The 26,425-nt window shown below is 44.6% G+C and overlaps 1 protein-coding gene across 1 annotated transcript; it reads right to left on the reverse strand.

Annotated features, from left to right (window-relative positions):
* Positions 1–3,219: 3,219 nt before the first annotated feature.
* ZNF266 (zinc finger protein 266) lies at positions 3,220–26,220 on the reverse strand. The gene is given in 10 exon segments (XM_054461600.2): positions 3,220–4,720; positions 4,723–5,341; positions 6,277–6,365; positions 8,415–8,495; positions 9,093–9,219; positions 9,825–9,907; positions 10,667–10,820; positions 25,452–25,515; positions 25,764–25,852; positions 25,949–26,220. Coding segments are annotated over 7 exon segments (1,848 nt in total). The 5' UTR covers positions 10,692–10,820; positions 25,452–25,515; positions 25,764–25,852; positions 25,949–26,220; the 3' UTR covers positions 3,220–3,896.
* Positions 26,221–26,425: the final 205 nt, after the last annotated feature.

A 26,425-nucleotide genomic window follows, 5' to 3' on the forward strand; every position in this document is an offset into this window, starting at 1 on the left:
TTTTGGCTATGTCGAGCACTTGTTTCCAACACAGAGAATTGAATGGTGTTTGCCAGAGATTGGGAAGGGAGTAATAGGGAGTTAGTGTTTATTGGGTTCAGTTTGGGAAGATAGACATTTTTTAGTGGGATGATGGTGACAGTTGCCCAACAATGAGTATAATTAATGCCAGCGAAGTGGACACTTAAAATGGTTAAAATGTAAACTTTATGTAATATACTTTACCACAATTTTTAAAAAGTGAATAGAGGATTATCAGTTTTATTTAATGAAGCCTCCAAAAACCAGAGATCTGGGGCAAAAGAAATTCAAAAGCAGTTTGGCTAGCAGTGCATTTTATACAGTCTCTGCTAAATAAAATACCCACTGATAAGTAAAGGGTTTGGAATTTTATTGCTAACATTAGATTTATACATTAGAAACGTGTTTAAAACAGACATTCTCTATCAACTGGCAAATAAAAGATTTTTAAAGGATTAGGTTTTAAAATAAGTATTAAATTAGATGCTGCACCAAAGAATATACTGGTTTAAAAAATTGCTCAGTGCCGGGCGCAGTGGCTCATGCTTGTAATCCCAGCACTTTGGGAGGCCAAGAGGGGCAGGTCATCTGAGGTCAGGAGTTCAAGAGCAGTCTGGCCAACATGGCAAAACCCCATCTCTACTAAAAATACAAAAATTAGCCGAGGGTGGTGGCACGTGCCTGTAATCCCAGCTACTCAGGAGGCTGAGGCAGGAGAATCACTTAACACGGGAGGCGGAGGTTGCAGTGAGCCAAGATCTCTCCACTGCACTCCAGCCCGGGCAACAAGAGCAAAATTCCATCTCAAGAAAAAAAAAAAAAAGCTCAGTTGCTGTTTCAGAGAATTAAACAATGAGTTAAAAACCTAACACTAAACAGTATTTTTAAATGTCCTCATCCAGATCCCAAGCATCAAGGAGTCACTGGACTCAAAGCATCAGCTGCCACAGCCAATCGGAAACCAAAATGGCCAGTTACCAGGGAGACACTAGTGGGTAGGCCAAACAGGGAGACCTGTAGACAGATCTCACTGTGCACCAATGGCTCTTGAGGAAAGGTGTGCCTTGGCCAGAAGCTCCAGAAACCACCTGTGCAGAAATTTCACCAATGTCTCCAAGTCCTGCAGAGCAGTCACATGGCACTCCAGACCCACCCTGCAATCCACTGCCCCAAAAGTCACCATGGGGTGAACACAGCTCAACATTGGTGGAAGGTGTGGGTGCCTTAACGCATTCATTAACCAATAACTGTGGGCTTTGCTCTAGAGACAGAACTAAAGCCCCCACCCTCTTCTACTCTGCTAGTGGAGCCTGCGGTTTTTATGGGCACAGGATGAGGGTGGGGCAGGCCATGAGTGGTTTTGAAAAAGGCAACATTTGAACTGGAAAAGAAGGATGTGAAGTTATCACTTTGGACCAATCTGGAAAGTTACGTACTGTACAATTCCAACTCTATGGCATTCTGAAAAAGGCAAAACTATGGAGACAGTAAAAAGATGAGCAGTTGTCGGCCTGGGGAGAGGGAGGGAGGAATAGTGGGAGGACCGATGATCTGTGGACTTTGGGTGATAATGAAGTGGCAATGTAGGTTCATGAGTTCTAACAAATGTATTACTCTGGTGGAGTATGTTGATGATGGTGGAAGCTATGCATGTGTAGTGGCAGCAGGAACATAGGATGTCTTTGAACCTTCCACACTATTTTGCTGTGAACCTAAAACTGCTCTGAAGCATGGATTTTTTGTTTTGAGACAGCGTCTGACTCTGTCACCCAGGCTAGAGTGCAGTGGCACAATCTCAGCTCACTGCAACCTCCTTCTCCTGGGCTAAAATGATTCTCCTGCCTCAGCCTCCTGGGTAGCTGGGGCTATAGGCGTAAGCCACCATGCCCAGCTAAGTTTTGTCTTTTTTGTAGAGGCGGGGCTTCACCAGATTACCCAGGCTGGTCTTGAACTCCCGAGCTTAAGCAATCCACTCACCTCAGCCTCTCAAAGTGCTGAGATTACAGCTCTGAGCCACTGCACCAGGTGAACACGGATTTTTTAAAAGAGCTAATAAAACATTTTCAATTGGTCAGAGCTTTCCAATCTGAGAAGTCAACATTATTTAGCTGAACTACCACTCTCCAACACCTCTTACACTAATAGGACTTCTCTCTACTGCAAAACCTTACTTAAGCAATCCCTGAGATAACAGCAAAGGGCTTTCCATGTTTCATAGACTGTGTGGTCTCATTGCAAGTTATTTCATGCTGGGTTGTGAAGAGATTCTGACAGCTTTCCCATATTTCTTACATTCACATGGCTATGAACTGTGATACAGTAAGATATGAGAAGCAAATGAAGTACTTCCTGCATCCTTTTTATAATCACAGGGTTTTACCCCAGTGTGAATTCTCACAAAGATATTAAGGCTTGAGCAATGAATAAGGTGACACCATATCCCTGGGATACCATAGGTTCTTCCTCCAATGTGAGATTTCATGTTAATATTATGGCATGTGAGATAAAGGTTGCCATACATTCCCCTACATTCCCAGGACATTTGCAGTCTAATTTTATGTATTTTTTTTGAGACAGAGTCTTGCTTTGTCACCCAGGCTGGAGTGTAGGGGTCTTGGCTCACTTGCAGTCTAATTTTAGATGTGTAAAATAAGCCTCGTGGAATTAGTAAAAGCTTTCCCACGTGCCTTACAGCAGAAGTGTTCTCTACACTGTGAATTTTTATTCCTCATGTAAGGTATAAACATTTAATGAAATCTCTCCACATTCCTAATAATGGAGCCTCAGTCCACTCTAAGTCACTAAATGTTGGGTGAGGTCATATTTATGACTCTCATAGTAAAAGAAACTTTCTTTTCTTGACGGTCTTTGATTTTCACAGGGCCTATCGCCACAAGAGTTGGAAGTGAGTATTAAGATCTGATGAGCACTTACAGACGTCTTCACATGTCCTACATTCATAGAACGTCTCTTTTGTGATTGCTTTTGTGTTTACACTAACACTAATGATAGCTAATGAATGGAAAAAATAATCACAAAAAACTTTCATTATGTTTGAAGAAAGCTTAAAAATTTGTGTTGGTCTGCATTCAAAGCCATCCTGGCCTGTGGGTTGGACAAGCTTGATCTAAAGCTTTTCCCAAGTTCCTCACAGTATTAGTTTCCTAGGGTTGCTGTACAAAATAACAGACTGAATGATTTAACCAAGAGAAATTTATTGCCTCACAGTTCTGGAGCCTGGAAGTGCAATATCAAGGTGGAGACAGGGTTGGTTTCCTCTGGAGGCCATAATGAAACCATCTGTTCCAGGTCTCTGTCCTTGGCTTGTAGATGGCCATCTTCTGGTGGATCCACACAGTCTTCTCCATGTGTATCCTTCCTTCAGTTTCCCTTATAGGGACACCAGTGATGTCAGATTAGGGATCGAACCTAACAGCCTCATTTGAAGTTACTCACCTGTTTGAAAACCTTATGTCCAAATACAGTTATAGTGTAAGGAACTAGGACTTAGGGCTTACAAATATGGAATGGGTCATCATCCAGACCATACCACTTAAATTGCAGGGTTTCTCTCCAATGTGAGTTCACATATGCACATTAAGGTTTGTGGGATTCAGAAAGGTATTCCCAGATTCTCTACATTCATATGGTTTCTCTCCAGTGGGATTTCTGATGTGTTTGGTAAGGCTTGAGAATTCAGCGAAGTCATTTCCACATTCCCTGACGCAGGGTCTTCTCCACTGTGAATTCACATGCGTTCATTAAGACCTGAGATACAAAGTTGCCTCCACATTTTTACATTCATAGGGTTTCTCCCCAGTGAGTTTTCATGTCTTCAGAGAGAACAGGAACACCTTTAGGTTTTCCCACATTCCTTATGCTGACAGTCTCTCATCCGCATGCCTTCTTTCATGATTTCGAAAGGAACTGGAAGAACTGAAGGCTTTCCCACACTCCTTACATTCATAGGGTTTCTCTCCAGTGTGAGTTCGTTCATGTAACTGAAATGAATTGGAGTAACTGAAGGATTTCCCACACTGTTTACATTTGTAGGGTTTTTCTCCAGTGTGGATCCGCATGTGAAGGTTAACACATGTGGGAAACTTAAAGGCTTTGCCACATTCCATACATGTGAATGGTTTTTTGGCGCTGTGGGTCCGCATGTGATTATTAAGACTGGAGGAATGCGTAAATGCTTTACCACATTCCAGGCACTCAAACGGCTTCTCTCCAGTGTGAATTCTCAAATGTCCACTAAGATTTGAAGAAATAGCAAAGGCTTTCCCACATTTGACACATTCAAAAGGCTTCTCTCCAGTGTGAGTTCTTGTATGTTCACTAAGGCGAGAGGATCTGGCAAAGGCCTTTCCACATTCCTTGCATTCATAGGGCCTCTCTCCACTGTGAGTTCGTGCATGCTTAGTAAGGTCTGAGTTCTGAGTGAAGGCTTTCCCACAATCCTTACATTTATAGGGTTTTATTCCAGTGTGAATTCGAAAGTGATCACTGAGGCATGAGGAATTTCTAAAGGATTTTCCACATATCTTACATTCAAAGGGATCCTTTGCAGTGTGAGTTTTTATATGTTCAGTAAGTTGAGAAGATCTAGTGAAGGCTATCCCACATTCCTTGCATTCATAAGGCTTCTCACCCACATGAATTTTCATATGTTGACTTAAGCAAGAGGAAACAGTGAAGGTTTCCCACAATCCTTACATTTATAAGGTTTCTCTCCAGTGTGAGTTTTTCTGTGCTGAGTAAGTTGACAAGACCTGGTGAAGGCTTTCCCACACTCCTTACACTCATAGGGATTGTCTCCAGTGTGGGTTCCCATGTGAATATTAAGGTATGCAGAATATCTAAAGCCTTTTCCACATTCCTTACATTTGTAGGGTTTTTCTGAACTGTGAGTTTGTATATGCACAGCAAGGTCTGTGGAGTGAATAAAGCCTCTCCCACATTCCTTCCATTTATGGAGACTTTCTCCATCGTGAGTTCTTAAATGTCTCTGAAAGTGTGAATGATTAATGAAGGATTTCCCAGAGTCAATGCAATCAAAAGCTTTCTCTCCTGTGCACGTTTTCTGGCAAACAACATCTGGGATCAGGCTGAAGGCTTTTCCACACTGACTAAATACAGAACGTTGCTCTCCAGTAGAGGTCTTCTTGTGCAGAGTAAAGAAGTCTACTCCATACAGATGACACTCAAATATGTTCTCACTATTTTGAGTTCTCACACGTGTCTTAAGGCATGAGTGTTCACTGGAGACATCTCCACATTGCTTAACATCACTGACTTCCCCTCCGTTGTGGCTTCCTATCTATTGATAAAGAAATGAATGATGATTAAAGGACTGTTCAGATTCATTAACAGATTCCACTCATCTGAAGAGAGGAACACTGTGATGATTATTTTCATGCTTACCATTTTCATTACACACATATAAGTAATGCCCTTTTGATTTCTTTCCAGTGGAATGATGAAAAGCTCTTGTCAGGCCGTGCCATCTACTCTAATCTCAAATGTCTATAGAGTTTTATGAAATTGTTTTAAAAACTCACTATCTAGTTACAAATGTGTACTTGAGGGGAACTCTAAAACACTTTAAGTGTTGGCTGGGTGCGGTGGCTCACGCCTGTAATCCCAGTGCTTTGGGAGGCCAACGCGGGCAGATCACCTCAGGTCAAGAGTTCAAGACCAGTCTGGCCAACATGGTGAAACCCTGTCTCTACTAAAAATACAAAAACTAGCCAGGCATAGTGGCATGTGCCTGTACTCCCAGCTACTCAGGAGAGTGAGGCACAAGAATCGCTTGAACCCAGGAGATGGAGGTTGCAGTGAGCCAAGATCATGCCACTGCACTCCAGCCTAGGTGACACAGCGAGACTCCATCTAAGAAAAAAACAACAGAAAGTGTCAAGCTAGGTTTCAAGCATCCCCAAGTCATCGTATTCTGAGTCTCTCTCCAGAGTCATTATCCCTCTTGGGAATGCTACTTATCTCAAAGAGCTCTCATTCTGCTAATTTTCTTTTTTCTTTTAACGTAATTAAATTTAGTTTTTAGCACCAAGATCTTGCTACGTTGAGCAGGCTGGTCTAGAACTCCTGGCCTCAAGTGATCCTCCCACTTCAGCCTCCCAAAGTGCTGGGATTACAGGTGTGAGCCACCATTCCCAGCTTTATTCTGATTTTCTATAATGGAATCCCCAATCATCTCTAAATGTGAAAACTAAGACGTATCCTTGTTAATCTTACCATTTGAATCCCACTGGAGGTTGGCTCCCCCAAAACATCCTGCCGAAGGGCTAACTCTTTGGTTTTAAGTTGCACTTTCCATTCTGAAGCTAAAGAGAAAAAGAAATGTAAGGGTTTGGAAACATACAGGGTAGACAGATGGAGCTGAAAATGAGAAGGATCATTTGTATTTGTTTTCTTTTTTTCTTGAGACGATGTCTCACTCTGTTGCCCAGGCTGGAGTGCAATGGCGTGGTCTCAGCTCACTGCAACCTCTGCCTCTCAGGTTCAAGTGATTCTCCTGCCTCAGCCTCCTGAGTAGCTGGGACTACAGGCATGTGCCACAACGCCCAGCATGGGATTTCACCATGTTGGCCAAGCTGGTCTCAAACTCCTGACCTCGTGATCCACTCGCCTCAGCCCCTCAAAGTGCTGGATTACAGGCGTGAGCCACCACACCTGGCCCCTGTATTTGTTTTCAAATTAAACACGGTAGCAAAAAACAAACACAAAGACAGATTTGAAGATTGTATATCGAAAATTTGGCAATAATAAGGATATAGCGTCAAAATTTTACATAGTTTACTACAAACTGATTCTATGAAAATTATAAACTGATGGTGAACACAAAGAATATTACCATGGAAGGAAAGTCGAGGAATAGAACCATAAGCACACATCAAAACAAGGAGCTTGTTTTTTTTTTTTTTTTTTTGAGAAAGAGTTTCACTCTTGTTGCTCAGGCTAGAGTGCAATAGAACGATCTCGGCTCACTGCAACTTCTGCCTCTCGAGTTCAAGCGATTCTCCTGCCTCAGCCTCCCTAGTAGCTGGGATTACAGGCACCTGCCACCAAGCCCAGCTACTTTTTGCATTTTTAGTAGAGACGGGGTTTCAGCATGTTGGCCAGGCTGGTCTCGAACTCCTGACATCAGGTGATCCTCCCACCTTGGCCTCCCAAAGTTCTGGGATTACAGACGTGAGCCACCGTGCCAGGCCTTTTTTTCTTTTTTTTTTTTTTTTTTGAGACAGAGTCTCGCTCTCTCACCCCAGCTGGAGTTCAGTGGCACGATCTTGGCTCATTGCAACCTTCGGACCCTGGCTTCAAGCGATTCTCCTGCCTCAGCCTCCCTAGTAGCTGGGACTACAGGAGTGCGCCACCACACCCATCTAATAGTTGTATTTTTGTAGCGATGGGGTTTCACCATGTTGGCCAGGCTGGTCTCAAACTCATGACCTCATGTGATCTGCCCACCTCAGCCTCCCAAAGTGCTGAGATTACAAGCATGAGCCACCACACCTGGCCCAAAACAGAAACTTTTAAAGAAGAAACCAACGGGTCCTATCACAGAAAAGAATGAGTAGACAAAGCGTAAAAGTATGAGAAGCTGAAGATTTCTTAACTTCTGAGAAAGAAATGGCCTACCTGGGCATGGTGGCTCACGCCTGTAATCCCAGCACTTTGGGAGGCCAAGGCAGGTGGAACACTTGAAGTCAGGAGTTTGGACCAGCCTGGCCAATGTGGTGAAACCCTCTCTCCACTAATAATACAAAAAATTAACCAGGCGTGGCACACACCTGTAGTCCCGGCTACTCGGGAGGATGAGTACTCAGGAGAATTACCTGAACCTGGGAGGCTGAAGTTGCAGTAAGCCGAGATCGCACCACTGCACTACAGCCTGGGTGACAGTGAAACTGTGTCTCAGAAAAAAATAAAAATGAAAAAAAAATGGCCTCAACATTGTGAGATGAAGCACATCTTAAAAAGTTTCCTCATTATGGCTAAGCGTGGTGGCTCACGCCTGTAATCCCAGCACTTTGGGAGGCCAAGGTGGGTGGATCATGAGATCAGGAGTTTGAGACCACCCTGACCAACACAGTGAAACCCCGTCTCTACTAAAAATACAAAAATTAGCCAGGCATGGTGGCACGAGCCTATAATCTCAGCTACTCAGGGGGCTGAGGCAGGAGATCAGGAGGCTGAGGCAGGAGAATCGCTTGCACCTGCGAGGCAGAGGCTGCAGCGAGCTGAGACTGTGCCACGGCACTCCAGCCTGTGACAGAGTGAGACTCCATCTCAACAACAACAAAAAAGTTTCCTCATTATACTTATAAACATACTGAACTTATTGACCAGGGCGGTCCTTTGTGAACACTCACCTTGGAAATCACCTCTCTGCACTGTCCTAGACTCTTCTTGTTCCAGCCAAGAGATCAGACTGGGTTTGAAGAGCTGATATCCTGGCACAGAGAAAGATACATTACCAGAAGAGGCTCATGCAAGAGATGATAAATCTTTCCACAACTCAGGAGCTATAGTTCCAATGGAAGCAGTGAAATTATTTTAAAAGGGCTAAAAATGCAAATATCGTCTGTCTGTGCCCCCAAAAGATTCGTGATCTCTGATCCCTGAAGCCCAAATCCAGGCTGATGTACATACTTACAAAGCACTAAGACTTTTATCCAAATAGGAAGTTAAGTGAAACAAAGAGATCTTCATTCTCATGGGAAACAACTATACATCTCATTCTTCAACATTATAGCACATCAGATTCATGAGAGCTTGTTAAAACACAGATGACAGGGGCCCTGTTGCAGAGTTTCTGACTGAGTATGTCAAAGGGGGAGACTGAGAACGTACATCTCCAACAGTGCTGGTGATGCTCTTCATCTGACACCACATTTTGAGAATCACCAAGTAGATGAAACCCTATTAGGGCAGGGACTATGTCTGTTATTTCCCACTGTGTTCAGAGTTGCTATCTCTGATGTGCAATACAGTAAGTACATAACATAATCTGTTCCACAGCAGGCTACAAGGGATGAGGCCAGTCTTACCTACTGTGGCCAAATTCTTGTAGTTCTCCAGCATCACATCTCTGTAGAGGTTTCTCTGAGTTGGGTCCAGTAAAGTCCATTCTTCTGGGGTGAAGTCCACAGCCAGATCATCAAAAGTCACTGAATCCTAAACCATCACACACATGCTGGCTTGAGCCACAAAACATGTCTACCGGTGTTCACTGCAAAATGCAATACCTACAGAGTCTGAGGGCTCACATTGCCCACCCCAGGAGGTCCCAGGAGGTTCCAGGAGGTCCTCTCTATCCACACTCACTCACTGTCAGTCCCCTCCAGTGACACGGCTTGAATGGCACTTCTTACACATGATCGTATCTAACACAACCAGACTGGGAGGTCATCTGATTTCCCTCCACTGCAGCACACTCTTGAGCAGATGCTAGATAAACACTGATGAATGGATAAATTATCTCAAAGGATACTTTCATGTCCCTTACCATGTGTCAGAACACTCAACAAAATAAAAACTGTGCAGTTGGGACCATGAGGGAAGACTAATTAATCAATATTGAAATACTGAGATGACATTCAAGGCAAACCCTCACCAATATGACAGGCTCCACTCCTTCAGGGAATTCGACTAGGGACTCAGTCCTTGAAGGAGGCTTTATTTGCTTTAAGAAGCTCTGAAGATAATTCTGTGTAGAAGGAAATGTGTCTACCTGGTGATGCAAGTATGATATTTTGGAGAAGGATATACTTCCTGCATACCTGATAACAATTTGTCAGACAGTCAGCCACCACCCTTTCTACTTCTGTCTTTTCTTGAAGGCAGACTGGGTCCCTGTAAAGACCTCATGGAAAAGAAAGAAGGCATGAGAACCCAGGGCTGACCATAATTCCCACATTCACATACCCCAAAGTCATTCCATCCTACTGTGAGATTCCCATATACTCCTGCACGCTCAAGAAAACACACATATACACACTACTGCTATCAATTCCAGGGCAGTCCTGCCTCACCTAAAGGCAAAAAAAAGGATGGTCAGCCATGCTGCCCATTGGGAAAAGGATAACAGTCTTATTTTACAGATAAGGAAACTTAACCCTGGAAATACACAGCACCTCTTCCCAAAGCACACAGAGCAGGGGGCTGATGAAGCATTCTGGCCAGGCGTGATGGCTCACACCTGTAATCCTAGCACTTTGGGAGGTCAAGACAGGCAGATCATTTCAGGTTAGGAGTTTGAGACCAGCCTGGCCAACATGGTGAAACCCCATCTCTACTAAAATTACAAAAAGCTAGCCAGGTGTGGTGGTACACGCCTGTAATCCCAGCTACTCAGGAGGCTGAGGCAGGAAAATCGCTTGAACCTGGGAGGCAGAGGTTGCAATGAGCTGAGATCATGCCACTGCACTCCAACCTGAGCAACAGAGCAAGACTCTGTCTCAAAAAAAAAAAAAAAGAAAAAGAACAAAGCATTCCCTAGCCCACATCAGCACCTCAGAAATGAAGCTGCAGCGTGAATGATCAAGCAAGGCCACTGGACTCCATACTGTGTAGGGGGACACCTAAAGCAGGGTATCTGAAAATGAACAGAAACAGGACTTACCACAGGACAAATCAGTGGCTGCCATCCCACAGGGCTGATGGCTAAATGTGCTTCAAAGCACCTTTCCTTTACTCCAAGGATCACTCCAGGACAGCTTAGGAATCTACATGGACAGAGGTAACCTCCATTCTCTTTATCCAGGGTTAATGGTGTCCTGTTTGTATAAATCATTAATCAACAAGCATTACTTCTCAGTCATCAGACATTAGCACTCTCTCTGCAGAGCATATAGATGAAAGACACTGAAAACGGTGTACACTACAAATAGTAGGAAGACCAACTTCCACTACTGAGGAAGAGTGTGTGTCAGAAGTCACACTAGCAGCTTTATATACTTGCTTAACTATCATAACCACCCTTTACAGTAGATATCAATGACCCCTATTTGATAAAGAAAAAATCAGGCCAGGCGCGGTGGCTCACGGCTGTAATCCTAGCACTTTGGGAAACCGAGGCGGGTGTGTCAGTTCAGGTCAGGAGTTCAAGACCAGCCTGGGCAACGTGGTAAAACCCCATCTCTACTAAAAATACAAAAATTAGTTGGGCGTGGTAGTGCACGCCTATAATCCCAGCTACTGAGGAGGCTGAGGCAGGAGAATCGCTTGAACCTGAGAGACAGAGGTTGCAGTGAGCCGAGATCACACCACTGCACTCCAGCCTGGCAACAGAGTGAGACTCTGTCTCAAAAGGAAAAAAAAAAAAAGAAAAAGAAAAAGAAAAAGAAGAAAACCTACATTCAGACAACACTTGGATTTGGTCCAGAATCATCCAGTTTGGAAGCTGTGAACCAGGACTTGAACATAGGCAATTTTGTCCCTGACACCCAATCTGTGGCTGCTCTTACTTTCCCACACGACCGGCGTTAGTGTAAACCTGCACAGCACAACACCATGGTCACTACCCACATGTGTTATTGAACACCCACTCCATATAAACCGAGTATGACCGAACAATAGAATGTATTTTAATTTAATAAAATTTATACAATTAAAATAAAATTTAATAAAAATTAATCACAATCTTTAATAAATCAAACACAGAACAACAGTGCAAATGCTGATTGACAGAATGGAATCTGAATGATGCAAATCACTGAAAACTGAACAGTTCATTATCCATGAACCGGATACACCCCCACAAGGACGCTACAGCCTTTATTCTACGAATGAGAAGGCTAAAACTCTGAAGTCACACTGGGTTACAGAAACCCCATGTCTAGACTCCTGGTGTAGATTGTACCCACTACCATGAGTTTCAAACTGGGGATCCTTAGGCTGAAGAGGGCCACAAATGTGTTTAATTTGGTGAAATCTAAACCAATTATGTTATTTTAAACTTGAAATATAATTACTGTACAATTAAAAGTACAGATCTTAGGTATTCAGTGGATGAATTTTGACAATCGCATACACTTGCGTAATCAAAAGCCTAAACAAGATGTAAAACATGTTTGTCTCCCCCTGAAAACCTTCTTGCCCCTTCCAGTCTATCCTTTCACTCTCAACTCCAGATAAGCACTCTGTGATTTCCTTCATTTAGCAGACATGACACTGGACAGGTAAATTAGGCAGTGTGCTCATCTCTCGCAAATGTACATCCTATCTTCATTTTTCTCTATTATTTAAATAACATGAGATAAAAATTCTAAAATCTCCCACCGCAACTGTGGACTTGTCTATTTCTTCTTATGTGTCTGTAATGTATACTCCTTTATACATCTTGTAACAACATTACTGGGTAGATAGATACACACATTGAACTTTCATATTTCTGGAGCAACAAAATCTTTTTTTTTTTTTTTTTGAGATGGAGTCTTGCTCTGTCGCCCAGGCTGGAGTGCAGTGGCGCAATCTTGGCTCACTGCAAGCTCCGCCTCCAGGTTCACGCCATTCTCCTGCCTCAGCCTCCCGAGTAGCTGGGACTACAGGTGCCTGCCACCACACCCGGCTAATTTTTTTGTATTTTTAGTAGAGACGGGGTTTCACCCTGTTAGCCAGGACGGTCTCAATCTCCTGACTTTGTGATCCGCCCGCCTCGGCCTCCCAAAGTGCTGGGATTACGGGCCGGAGCCACTGCGCCTGGCCACAACAAAACCTTTTATCATAAAGAACTCAGTGTGTCTCTAGGAATGTTCTTGGATGATGCTGGGTGACACTGCAACCTGCTTTTCTTTGTGGAGTCTCTGTATCTCATGGGCAGCCTTAGGTATCTTTGGGTGCCAATGTTCCCCTTGACCTGGCATGGAGCCTAAAGGCACCCAGTGATGGCTGGCAGACAACTGAGATCCTTCTCAACACTGTTAAAGTACACCCAGACTACAGCCCCATCACAATTCATAACACAATACGCATCTGAGTTCTGAGGAAATGTATTGAACTACTCAAAGAATGCAAGGGTGACAGGAATACTGTCTCTTTCTATGCACTTAGCCACCACCCATGGCCTGTCTGCATACCAAAGACTGGTTTCTCCTGGCCACCTGATGTGGATATTTAGTGCTCTCAGTCTTGTATCCTTACTGGCACCCCAACTTCCTCTGCTCATGAGCACAATAGCCAGGGTTGCCTGCATTCCAGAGGGCTGCTTCCTGCTTTCCCCGAGTTCGATGACTAGCTCTAGTACCCGCTAAAAGTGCAGAGCAGAAACACTACAGCCCCGCTAAAGGCTGACCCTGAAGGGGGCAGTACTAAAGGAAAATCTTCCCAGTGGCAGAACTTTAGGCAGTGTATTGGCCTGCTTCTGGGTCTGGAATAAGAGTTGACAAGACGCATGCACACACATACACAGATTCATCAAAAGTTGCCGATGGCTTGGCTGGATGGTCAAAAATGTGGGAGGAACCAGAGTGGTAACAAGGAAACCTGGGAAAAGGTATATGGATGGACCTCTCTGAAAGGCAAGATTGTGTCCCACGTGAATGCCTGCCGTGATCCACTAGAAATAGGGCAGACAAAATCACGTGCTCTAAAGATACCTGTTACTTTTCCTAGCTACACCTCAGTGCTTGCTCAGTGGGCCCATTAAAAAATGTTCGTGACAGCAGGGATAAAGGCTATGCATGGGCTCAGCAATAAGGACTTCCCCTTACCAAGTCTGACCCAGCTAACATTACTGCTGGGCCTAATCTCCTGAAAGCAGAAATCAACACTGAGCATCCAATACAGCACCATTCCTTAGAGGAGACCAGCCAGCCATGCTGTAATGGGCCCTCTTCTATCAGGAAATTGTCAAAGACTCATCCTCACCAGAACAGACTCATGTTCTGGTGTGGATCTGCCTTTCGACTAGTTAGGCTTCTGCTGGCACCACCACCCACGGACTCACAACATGCTTTATCAGTAATCATGGCCTCCACACAACAGAGTTTCTAAACAAGCAAAGCATTTCACTGCAGAGGAAGTGCAACAATGGAAGCATGTCCTTGCAATCAATTGGTCCCATTACACACCCCATCACTCAGAAGCAGTGGATCTATATGAAAAGTGGAATCGCATACTGAAAACTCAGTTATAGGGCCAAATGGGGGACAACCCTTAGAAAGGAATTCTGACTCATAGATCAAGGTGTACACTTTGAGTCATAGAGCCTTCCATGGTACTGTCTCCCCAGAGCCAGAATACATAGGTCCAAGAATTGATGAGTAGGCCGGGCACGGTGGCTCATGCCTGGAATCCCAGCACTTTGGGAGGCCGAGGCAGGTGGATCATTTGAGATCAGGAGTTCGTGACCAGCCCGGCCAACATGGTGAAACCCCGTCTCTACTAAAAACACAAAAAATTAGCTGGGCATAGTGACACATGCCTGTAATCCTAGCTACTTGGAAAGCTGAGGCAGGAGAATGGTTTGAACCTGGGAGGCGGAGGTTGCAGTGAGCTGAGATTGTGCCACTGCACTCCAGCCTGGGTGACAGAGCAAGATTCCATCTCAAAACAAAACAAAAAAATAGAATTGATGGGTGAAGGTGGAATTAACTCCACTGACCGAAGTTTGCTTTTATTCCCAGCAACTCAGAGCACTGCTGGTCCAGAGATCTTAGACCCTAGTGGAAAATGCCTCCCCCAGGGGGCACCGTTATGGTTCTAATGCATTGGAACAGGAGATTGCCACTTGACCCTTTTGGGCTTCATATACCACTAAACCAAGAGGCAAAAAAAAAAAAAAAAGAAAAAGAAAAGTTAATCTACTGGCTGGAGTGGTTAATCCCAATTATCAAAGGAAAACTGTGGCACTGCTAGACAATTGAGGCAAGGAGGATGAAGTGATGAAGTGTAGAACCTCCGAGTACTTCTATACTCCATAGAAAAGGTTAATGGAAAACCACAACTGAACGAAAGCAGAACAGAGGACTCGGACTCCAGGCGAACGAAGATTTGGATCGCTCCTCCCTGGTACAAAACCTGGAGCAGCTGAAGTTCAAGTGGAGGGCAGGGAAAATATGGAATTAGTCACTGAAGAAGTAAACCGTGGACATCAACTACAACCTCAAGACCAGTAACAGAAACAAGAAATGTAGTTTTGCACGTTTTCTCTCTGCTTGTTATACGTATGTGTGTTTATATCCATGTGTTTATTTATTTAAATGAAACATTTACTTCTATCTTTTTCCCACTTTTATTTTATATACACATTATTAGAGGTTACATTTATAATTTTGTTTTTAAGAAACAGAATAGTTAGAACGGGACTAAATTTGAGGAGTAATTGACATGGCGTGCCATGGGAATACAAAGGACTGTTTGGACTGCGCATCTTCTCCTTTGGGGGTGGTTGAGGACTTCTTCCCTCATATCTTCTTAGGTAGGAATATAGACTTCTTTAATTATTCCAAAGAAATTCCCGTGTGTGTGGGAGAGTGCATATGGATGGTAAAGAACCAAAGAGTGAAATATGCCAGTTAGCTGTTTATTTATCTCAGCTCCAATACCCCCATCGCCTTTGTCTTAGTTAAAACTTCCCCTGCCTGTGTAGCTGTTTGTTATATGGCCTGCTTGTTCCTCACTTCACTGGCCCCAAACCCAACACATCTCACAGCTGCTGACTACAATGAAACTTAGTGGCCAACACCAGAGTCATATAAATAAGACCTTTCCTTTGCGCAATCAACCCACAACCCCCAAAGGAAGGCCTGAGGGATAACGTCCATGCACCTTAATAAAGCAAGGCCCGACAGGTCTTCTCTCTCACTCCTATCCCACAAGTTGAGCACCCGGCTGTCTCCGGACTTCCATCAGCCCCTGAGAGCAGCCTCCCATCCCGGGTATCTGTGAGTAGGAGGATGCTTCTGACATTTCATGTGTTTTGTTGTGCTGCCTCCTCTACATCTTGCCCGTCCAATGCACTAGAATGTAACTCTCCTCCCCGTCTGGGTAGGGCTAGAATTTGCAGCCACTCTTCAGAGAGAGAGAGAGACCCCCTAGACCAAACAGAGGAAAATATATTCAGTGTGGTGAACAGGGTGTGTGGTCACAATCCGAGGGACACAAGACCAGGCCTTCAGATTGCTCTTGGCCTGCTTACTACCTGGCCCACTCACATGGCTGATGCCATATAGGAGGGCTCCACAGCCTGCTGGGGTGCCCCTCTGCTGCTGTGCGTTGCTGCCTGTTGTCTCTGTGAAGCACGGCCAAAACTCCCCTCACTGAATTGGGTGGGTCCTCCATAGTCCAAGCGCTCCCTAGGACTCACCAACTGCTAGCCTTAAGAGGGCAAGAGGGGCATGACAGTCACTATCCAAGGCTGCTGTCACTTCCCCAAATAGGAACTGCTGGGCTGGAGGAAGCCAACTGTATTCCCAAGGCCTCACTCTGGCATGACGGGCTTGCTACTGAGAGGCAGAAGGGGTAAGGCAGGCGCTGGGCCAATCAAAGGGTTAGCGGAGTGCAAGAGGAAGACCGGCATTCTGACTGCCCACTGAATGGAGAAGCAGTACAGACGAGGCCACCAGACTTCCCACCCTGACAACAGTAGCAACCCCTTCACTGGGGAGATGACGGCACCTCGCTGGCAAGGCTGCTGCCGGGGTCTGCTATCCCCAGGACACTGCCTTCCCTTGCATCTGTTGCTCTACGCCCCCACCCTGATGAGGTCAACTGGGCACCCTAGAGAGAAAGGCGGCTGCCTACAAAGGGGTCAGATGGGAAGCACAAATGGAGGCCAGAGGACCAGGGGCCACTCGGGACCACCGGGAGCTTGTCAGGTAAACAAAGGAAAAAATATTTTAGCCACCTGGAGATACAAGCCATTCTGAAGATTTTACTTAGAAGGAAAAAAAAGAGAGGGAAAGAGACTGATTGTGTTGAGGTCTGGAGTTCCCAGTCCTCTATTGCCCAGAAGCACTGGGCGCCTTACCCCTCCTTCTTTTCCTCTTATCAACCAGAGACAGAAATTAAGAACCCTTCAGGCAGTTAAAAGCCTAAGACCAAAAAAAAGAAAAAAAAAAAAAAAAAAAAGGAAAAAAAGGCTCAATATTTAGGAGGTTACAAGTTCAAGGGAAAAAAAAAAAAAAAAAGGAACTTTTTGAACTTTTAAGTACTAAGCAAATGCCAGGTCTAACAAACATAATACTGCTGGCCCTAGATTACTTAATGATTTAAACACAGACCATGAGACATGGGGAAAAAAATAAAAAGTAATTAGACTTTAACTAACATTTGGTAAAATGTACCAATTAACAAAACTGCATAGGCCTACTCAATCTGGGGCTCAAATTACACTTATACCTGGGGATCCCACTAAATTTAAACATTGTGCTCCCTAAAATCTTAAAAGGGTAACTAAATACAGGAGAAAAAAATAGGTACGCCTTGCTTTAACTGTAGCCTTGCTTAAATTTCCCATAGTCATAGTACCCATTGCCCTAAAATATTCCATATTAGGTATAAATATGCTAACATAATAAATAACAAATTAAAATTAAAGTGAGACTTTGACACTTACAAATTGGCTTGATAAAATGGGACCCCATGGATAATCAGTTAAAATATTTCACATGGCCCAATGTAAGTTACAACAGGGCCTCAAGGATTAAAACTTCTATAAAACCTAATTAATGAAGGGGTGATTATCCCTACTGCTTCTCCATCTGACAGCCCAATTGTGCCTGCTCTTGAATCTGAAAAAGAAAATAAAGGGCACCTCATGCTGGATTACTACAGCCTTCATACTGTGGTCCCCTCCATCAAGGTGCCCACACCCAATATTATTAAAACTCCTGATTCTATTCAATAAACAACCAATAACTATTGCGCTTTTAATTATAAATTTGGCCAACATGTTTTTTTGTTTTTTTTTTTCTGAGATTGAGTCTTGCTCTGTCGCCCAGGCTAGAGTGCAGTGGCACAATCTCGGTTCACTGCAACCTCCGCCTCCCAGGGTTCAAGTGATTCTATTGCCTCAGCCTCCCGAGTAGCTGGGATTACAGGTGCCGCCACCATGCCCAGCTAATTTTTTTTTTTTTAAGTAGAGACAGGGTTTCAGCATGTTGGCCACGCTGGTCTTGAACTCCTGACCTCAAGTGATCTGCCCATCTCAGCCTCCCAAAGTGCTGGGATTACAGGCGTGAGCCACCACGTCCGGCCTGGACAACATGCCCTGTTCAGTGCCTATTTCAACAGTCTCTCAGCTGCAGCTTGACTCTCCCTCTGATGGGACACAACACACCTTTTCCAGGCTACCCAACAGATCTGTCATCACGTAGGATCTTTGCAAACGAGATCTTAACAACATCCACCTTCTCCAGGAACACAGGTATGCACCGCACCGATAATAGCCTTCCCCAAGGAAACTCTTGACATGTCATTAAGGGGAAGTAATTCCAGTATCTTTTAGTAATTTTTGGGTTCTGGTGGCAACATATTCCTGATTTACAAATTATACTTATAATTTAAATTAAAATCAACAAGCACTCCTATTAATGCCTCGAAGAAAAAAAAAAGAAAACGGGGGAAAAAAATCAACTTCCTAAAAGGACCCCCTTCATGCTAGAGAATGTGGCAACTTTTTAAATGCCTGCTGGAGTCTCTGGACCACTTACGATGGTCATTAGCTGCCCCAGGCCCTCTAGGAGAGACACTGCCCCTCCTAACTTCCTGTTATTCACCAGTAAAACAAGTGACTGGCCATCTACTGGGCTCTCCTGGAAACAGAGGATCTCACAGACCTGAGCCTGTGATCCTCCTATGCAGCTGCCCACTGTGCTCTGGGTCAGGGAAACAACTCCCCACAAGCTCTGCCTGGCCACTGAGGCCTCCTTAGGCCACGACGAAGCCAATCTCAGGCCCTCGGGTCTAATCCACCCGCAGAAGGCAGTGGCTTCCCCTGTCCTCAGTCCCTTTCCTGATGCCAGGGTGCTGAAGGAGGTCACTCCTCCCTCCCCCAGGTCCCCTGACTACCTGGAAAGCCCCTGGGATTAACTAAGTGAACAGTAATGGGAGTTCATAGACTGTACAAAGGCCACTGCTGATCATCATAAGTGATGGGGCTCAGCAGAATGCTGCTGCCTTCCATCCCTTAGTCAGGATGTCCCTAATAAAGGACAGGACCCAAGAAACAACTTGCCTGGCCAAACTTCAGGCAGCTGTCTTAGCACTGGATGCCCGGGTCAACAAACTGTCCCACCTTCTTCATGATTACGACAAACTATTGGGTCATTACCTAAAAATTATCCCTTTCAAGGTGGGGAAAAAAAAAAAACCCTGGGAATCTCTTGTCTGACAGATACCCAAAATATAAAACAAAATCCCACACCTCTCCATACACTAAAGGCCACAATACGAGGCCTTGCCAGGACACTATTTATTCCCTTCGGAGTTACAGACATTAATAGTAACCTAGATATATGTTTCACTTCTTTTTTGTCAATTTAATTTTTTTTTTAAGAGGCAGGGTCTCTCGCTATGTTGCCCAGGCTGGTCTCAAACTCCTGGGCTCAAGCAATCCTCCCACTTCAGCCTCCCAAACTGCTGAGATTACAGGGGTGAGTCACTGTGCCCAGCCCATGTTTCATTTCTTAAAATACATAATGCTAGCACCTCGAAAAATATATTCAGTAGAACTTTCATTTCCCTAATAGGTCTCAGATAACTGGTTTCACTGAAAGACAGAAAAATGTCCTCAGATAACTACTTTTCAAATTCCAGCCCAAAGAACAAACTCTTGAAATTCTCTATCATGCTCCAGGGCTTAACTTATTTTCAATCTTGCCCCCATCCCACAAACACTGAAGGCCAAACCGAGGGTGCATAGTTGCCTGGGACTTACTAATATTAGATTGTCGCGGAGGCCCAGCAGCTGCTCATCTGATAGGGGACCCACCTGAACCTAAACTTCCACCGAAAGACAGAAACAAAAACACGTTGTCAGGTACAGCTAGATATCATTCTGTTAACAGTTCATCTTACTAGGTGCTTTGTTGGTTTACAACCTGAAGGGCCACATCTACTTCAGTGGGTATCCACTTTAAAAGGATACCCCCGTGACATCCTAGATGACTTTGTCCTAGCCCAAAATATCACCGCTGGAAACAACATTGCCTCCAGCAACACAGCCCTGACTCAAGACTCTCATGGTGGAGATGACTCCACCATTACACTAAAACCTCCACACAGTGATGCCCATGGACTGCCTCTCCTAAAACACAAATGGACATAGAACATTTTTTTCTTCCTGAAGTGTCTGCTTAGCCCATCATCCTGGTAGAGTACTTGCTTTCTGCTCATATGTGCACACCCACATACCCATGCCTGAAGGAAAATCTGGTAGGAGTTACTAAAATTAATGGAGATTACTGTTTTCCCCAAGAGGTACCTGCCTCATGGCAGTAAACTCCTTAACCCCAGGGAGAGGACCACCTACTCCCTGATACCTTCTACTGAAGAAGGAATTCATGAATTTTACAAGCATAATCAAAGACAACCAAAAATTTTTACTTTTTCCTTCAAAAGCTAAGCATAGCATAGCCCCTCCTCCTACCCACCCCCCCAACCCCGTAATCTAAGACAGAAGAATACTAACTGCCTGTTTTTCCTTCTGCGCTCAGCCAGCCTTATCTGTACTTGCTAGTTTCACATTCCTTGAGACTCAGTGAGTTCCTGCTTCACCTCCCTAGTGCAGCTGCAAAGTTACAAGGTTAATACAGAAACATGGTTTCCCAGGGATGTGGAACATGTAGTATAGATAAATGTAAAAGACTGATCAACTGCCTTTGTTCTCGCTTCTGTAAGTACGCTTCCTGCATCAGTAGCTCCCGGCCACTGACTGCTTAAAAGGTGGCTGCTTTCTTTGTCCAGGGCTCAGACTTTCCTGGACGCTAGTCCTACTGAGCCAGGTGATCACCTTTTAATAAAGACCTTTCCTGAACGCACTCTGTTAGGTCTCTCCCATCTTTGACTGTCCCGCAACACTACTACCCTTCCCACTATCTCCACCTCCAACCTTGCCTATCCAACCACAACCACTCCTGCCCCTTGGTTACACACAATACCACTAACCTTTATATATGCTTTACTAAATCATCAGCTCATACCCTCCAACATAACTGCCCTACATCCATTTTTAGGCCTGACGTAAGTTATTTGGAACCCAGTCGGACCCCATCACCTTTGGCTTACTTAAAACTTCCCCACCCTGTGTGCTGTTTGTGACATAGCCTACTTGTTCCTCACCTCACTGACCCCAAACCCAACACACCCCACAGCTGCTGACCATAATGAAACCTACTGGCCAACATCAGTCATGTAAATCAGTTCTCCCCACCGTTCAGGTCTACCCAATCCACAACCAAGCTGGGAAAGCCTGAGGGATAAGGCCCATGGACCATAACAAAGGCACAGTCCCACAGGTCCTCTCTGTCTCATTCCCCACCCACTGGTTAGCACCCGGCTGTCTCCTGACTTGCCGTCAGGACCTCAACGGCAACCCTCTTCTCACGGATCTATGAGGAATAAAATGCTTCTGCTACTTGATGTGTTTTGTTGTGTTGCCTTTTCTGTATCTAACCCACCCAACACACCAGAACATCTCTCCTGTTGGTCGGGACAGAGCTAGAATTTACAGCCACTCTCCAGAGACAGAGGCCTCAGGACCTAATCAGAGGAACATACTAAAAGGGGACATGGGATGGACACTGCACAAGGGAGTGTCACCTGCTGGATACAATTGCGACACGGTGGTCAGCAGTGTGGGTGTGAAGGCATTGGAGGGTGCTCTCTCCACACCATGTGCCCAGAACACAGTCCTTAGGAAATACCACAAAACCCTGGCCCAGTCACCACCACCCTGTGGCCCTCCTAACATGGACGCCACATGCTCAAAGGACTCCCACTAGCAGAGGCACCCTCTGCACACGTGCTGACTGGCTTGATGGCTTGTGTCCCTCTTGACACAGACAATGCACATGCCAGGATGCATGCTGCTGCATGACCGGTGCCCCAGAGGTTTGTTCCCAAAGGCCTCCAAACGTGAATACTGAAGTCCCAGGCCTTGCAAACAAAGTGGCATCCAAATTTCCTGTGCATAGCTGCCCATCACCATCAATGTGAGTGTGCCCCAGAGGTGTGTTTGTCACAGCACTTCCAGGGCAGACATGAACCAGTCCAAGCCTCATAGGTACAGTGGTGTCCTGTCTCCCCCTACAGGCTGACCCATCCATTGCAGCTGGCCTTTGCCTTGAAACACTGCTTCAATCTTCCCTAAGGACTATGACTAACTCCAGCCTGAGTAACCCAGCAAACTTTACCATCCAGTGGGCTACAGCCACACTGTGGCCAAATACTCTAATATGACCCCAGAGATCCCCACCTGCTGGCATTCACACCCCTGGATAACCCCAACCCCCTCCTGTTGAGTGCACGCATAACCTCTGACCTGTTTCTAACAGAAGAATAAGCAAAAATGAAGAGACTGCAGATGTAATTGAGATCTCAAGTCAGTTGGGTTTTGTTTTGTTTTGTTTTGTTTTTAAACAGGGTCTCACTCTGGTTGCCCAGGCTGGAGTGCAGTAGCGCAATCTCGGCTCACTGTAGCCTTCACCTCCCTGGTTCAAGTGATTCTCCTGCCTCAGTCTCTCAAGTGGCTGGGATTACAGGCACCCACCACCATGCCCAGCTAATTTTTGTATTTTTTTAATAGAGTCGGGGTTTCACCATGTTGGCCAGGCTGTCTTCAACTCCTGACCTGAAGTGATCCACCCACCTTGGCCTCCCAAAGTGTTGGGATTACAGGCATGAGCCACTGCACCTGGCTTACTTTTATCTTGATACACATATTGTACACATTACTGTTGCTGTAGGGCATGTATGTGTATAAACCTAGTATGTACTACCTAGTATGTACTACAAAATTGGTTTGCCAATACACTCTCCAAAAAGCAGTATATGCACATCCTCAGCAACTTTACATCAGAACCCTTATCAATGATTTCACTACATGCAGCTAGCTCACTGGAACCCCTAAGTGCCAAACAGAGAAAATGTATAGAATTTAAGTCTTCACTTAAAGTCATCAACAGGTTCTTGGAAACTGAGACTTTAAGCGAAATGACATACAACAAAGCGAATTTTTTCACATGCTAATTGATATAAGCGAGTTAAGCTCCTACAGCATATTTCTGGTCACAAAAACGTCACTAAACTTCTACATAAAGACCCCAAACACTTCTAATATTAAATATTGAAATAAATGTGAGCTATATATACATTTAAGAAAGACTAATAAAAATAGGCTATTTATCCAATTTTTGATGAATTGGTATGTGATGGCAGTTAACAGTGGTGGGTTAAATCAACAAATAAATGTTTCCAAAGCAAAAACTCTAAGGACCACCTCCTACCACCAAGAAGCTCAAGAACAATAACAAATGGGGCCAGCTTGCTAAGTGGTACCATTTACTGTTGTACATTTGTATCATTATCAAATGTTTTAGGAATTTTTATTTTACAATAGTTTGTATTCATTCATTCATTCCCCAATCCACCTATTCCAGTTCCAGGATGAAAATGGCCAGAGCCCATCCTAACAGCTCAGGGCACACACACACATAGTGGGACAATTTAGACACACCAATTAAGCTAATATGTGCATCTTTGGGATGTGGGAAGAAACCAGAGTACCCAGAGAAAACCTATGCAGACATGGGAAGAACGCGCAGAATCTACAGAGTGGCCCTACTGGAATTTGATTTTTTTTCCCTCATCGATGTTATAATTAACAGACATTATTCTAAGATCTGTTGTATTTCCAGGCCATGTGGCCCCTTCACAGCTTTTTGGTAGCCCACATTGGCAGGTGAGTTTTCTGGTCATTTACTTACATGGAGTGTATCAAGCCAACCCCCTAGGTGTATGAGTGTCTATAAGGAGTCACACAGAGTGCTTACTCTGGACATTCCTTCAGGGAAACGAAGGACTAATTTAGGTAGGAGAAGGAACCCAAAAGTGAACTGAAAAAAACAACATTGAAAGAGGTTTTGTCTGTTTATGAATATACATATTTCCTAAGACTAATAACATCAGTGAATTTTCATGGAGAGCTTATTTTTCAGTGTTCATGCACTGATTCTCATTAATCCCTTGAATTAATTTCTTATTCATGTAATTAAAACACATTCATGCTTCTCCTATTTTCCCTTGATTTACATCATTTGTCAGTTATCACTTACTTTGGCCAGGCACAGTGGCTTACACCTGTAATCCCAGCATTTTGGGAGGCCGAGGTGGGTGGATCACTTGAGGTCAGGAGTCTGAGACCAGACTGGCCAACATGGTGAAACCATCTCTACCAAAAAAAACAAAAAAACAAAACAAAAAAAATTAGCCAGGCATGGTGGCGCACACTTGTAATCCCAGCTACTAGGGTGGCTGAGGCAGGAGGATGGCTTGAAAACCCAAGAGGTGGAGGTTACAGTGTTTCAGTGAGCCGAGATCCTGCCACTGCACTGGAGCCTGGGCAACAGCGAAACTCTGTCTCCAAAAAGATATCACTTACTTTTTTCTGTCATACATTTAAGATTAAATTATCCCATCACATTGTTTCCCCAACCAAAGAAAGAATACTGACTCTTTCAAACCTGGGAGTAATCTTTGATGCACTCCTCTCTCTCACCATAGAAATGGAGTCAGCCAATTCACAGAATGCTTTGCCCAGCTCTTATTTCCTTCCCCTTCAATATGGCCACATCATACCATATTTTTGGTCTCAGCTTGCATATCACTCTTTCCTTAGCATTGCCTATTCCAAAGAAAAACAGAAAATAATTCTGTCCTCTACTTTACTTACAAACCCTCATCAATTTGTAATATACTTATTTGCTTGGTTACATGACAGCCTCCTCCACTAGTTTACAACCTCCCTAAGAACAGCCCTAGACTGAATTTTTTTTTACTACGCCTTAATTAACCATTCAGACACTCATATATTCACAGGATACACCAATAAATGAAGGATACATTTAAACACGGCACAGAATACAATCAGAACTACCAAAATGTATAACTTTCTGAAAGAACGAGTGACTCCGCAAAAAGACAAAATAACGGATAAACAGTGTCTGCTAGTTTTAAAGAGACTAAAAGACATGAAACTTGGATACATAATACATCCCAAAACAATCAAAAGCATATATTGGAACAAAGTGGAGAACTGTACCTTTTTACACAGGGTACATATTAACAACATTTTAAATTTTCTGGGTTAATAGTATTATGGTTTTAAAAGGACATGTCTTTATCTACAGGACACGTATTACCAAGCATTTAAACCTTAAGTGTCACGCCTGCAATGTTCAACTTACTTCAAAGCCTCCATTCCTTCTTCCTAAAAGCCCCTGTTTTGAAGCTCTGTGGGGAAGTACAGGCCTAGGAAGTTCAGATAAAAAGAATAGCTGAGTATTCTTGCTTTTCTTCAGTAGAAAGACTTGTGGTCTACAAACGTTTATATTCACATAGAGAAATAAGCACACCCCAGATACCTAAAAAATAGCTTTATGTTTCTACCTGAATGTAGTGTGTCAAAAGTAAATATAGGATGCGCAAAGAGAAAAACAAATTCTCAGATAAAACAGGAGGAAGAAGCCTCCGAAACCAACTTTCACCCCAGTACTCACCGCGACAAGCTGGACTCGCCAGGTCCAGGAGATGGGGAGGGATGAAGGACCACAGTTAACCTGATTCGAACGACGAAAAGTCGTTGTTTCTGGAAAAAAAAAAAAAAAAGTCACAAAGAATTGCTTTGGAGGAGTTTGAAGCGGCAATCACCGTGTTTGCAAAAATCGTGAGGAAGCGCCCTTACGACAGATCCCGAAACGGCTCCTGGCCCAGGGCCGTCGCAGTGACAGCTCGAGTGGCTTTTTGGACCTGGCGGCACCAAGAGGACCCGCGCGGCCCCGGCGGACGCGAGCGGAGCAGGCAACGCCTCTCTAAGGAGGCCCCTCGGCGGCCTGGGGCAAACCGGTACTTTCGCCACCCCTTCCACCGCTGGCTCCCACCCGTTATCCGACCTCGCCAAAGCTGTATTAAGCCCGAACACCACTAGGAAGAACACGGGTTTGGCTGCGCGGAGAAAGCGCCGGAAAACACAGCAGCGCTCTGCTGACGTCACTTCCGCCTCCAGCCTCAAACCCAGAGGAGCGCTCGGGGACTGCAACCTCAGCCGAGCTGAACAACCTCAGGCAGAGAGATTCTGGTTTACTCCCCAGTGGCTACGGAGACGCCTTGGAGGCCTTGGAGTCGGCTCACCTTGAGGGATGGAGGCCAAAAGGGGCTCAGA

Source organism: Pongo pygmaeus, chromosome 20, assembly GCF_028885625.2.
Source record: "Pongo pygmaeus isolate AG05252 chromosome 20, NHGRI_mPonPyg2-v2.0_pri, whole genome shotgun sequence".
Classification (NCBI taxonomy): Eukaryota; Metazoa; Chordata; class Mammalia; order Primates; family Hominidae; genus Pongo; species Pongo pygmaeus.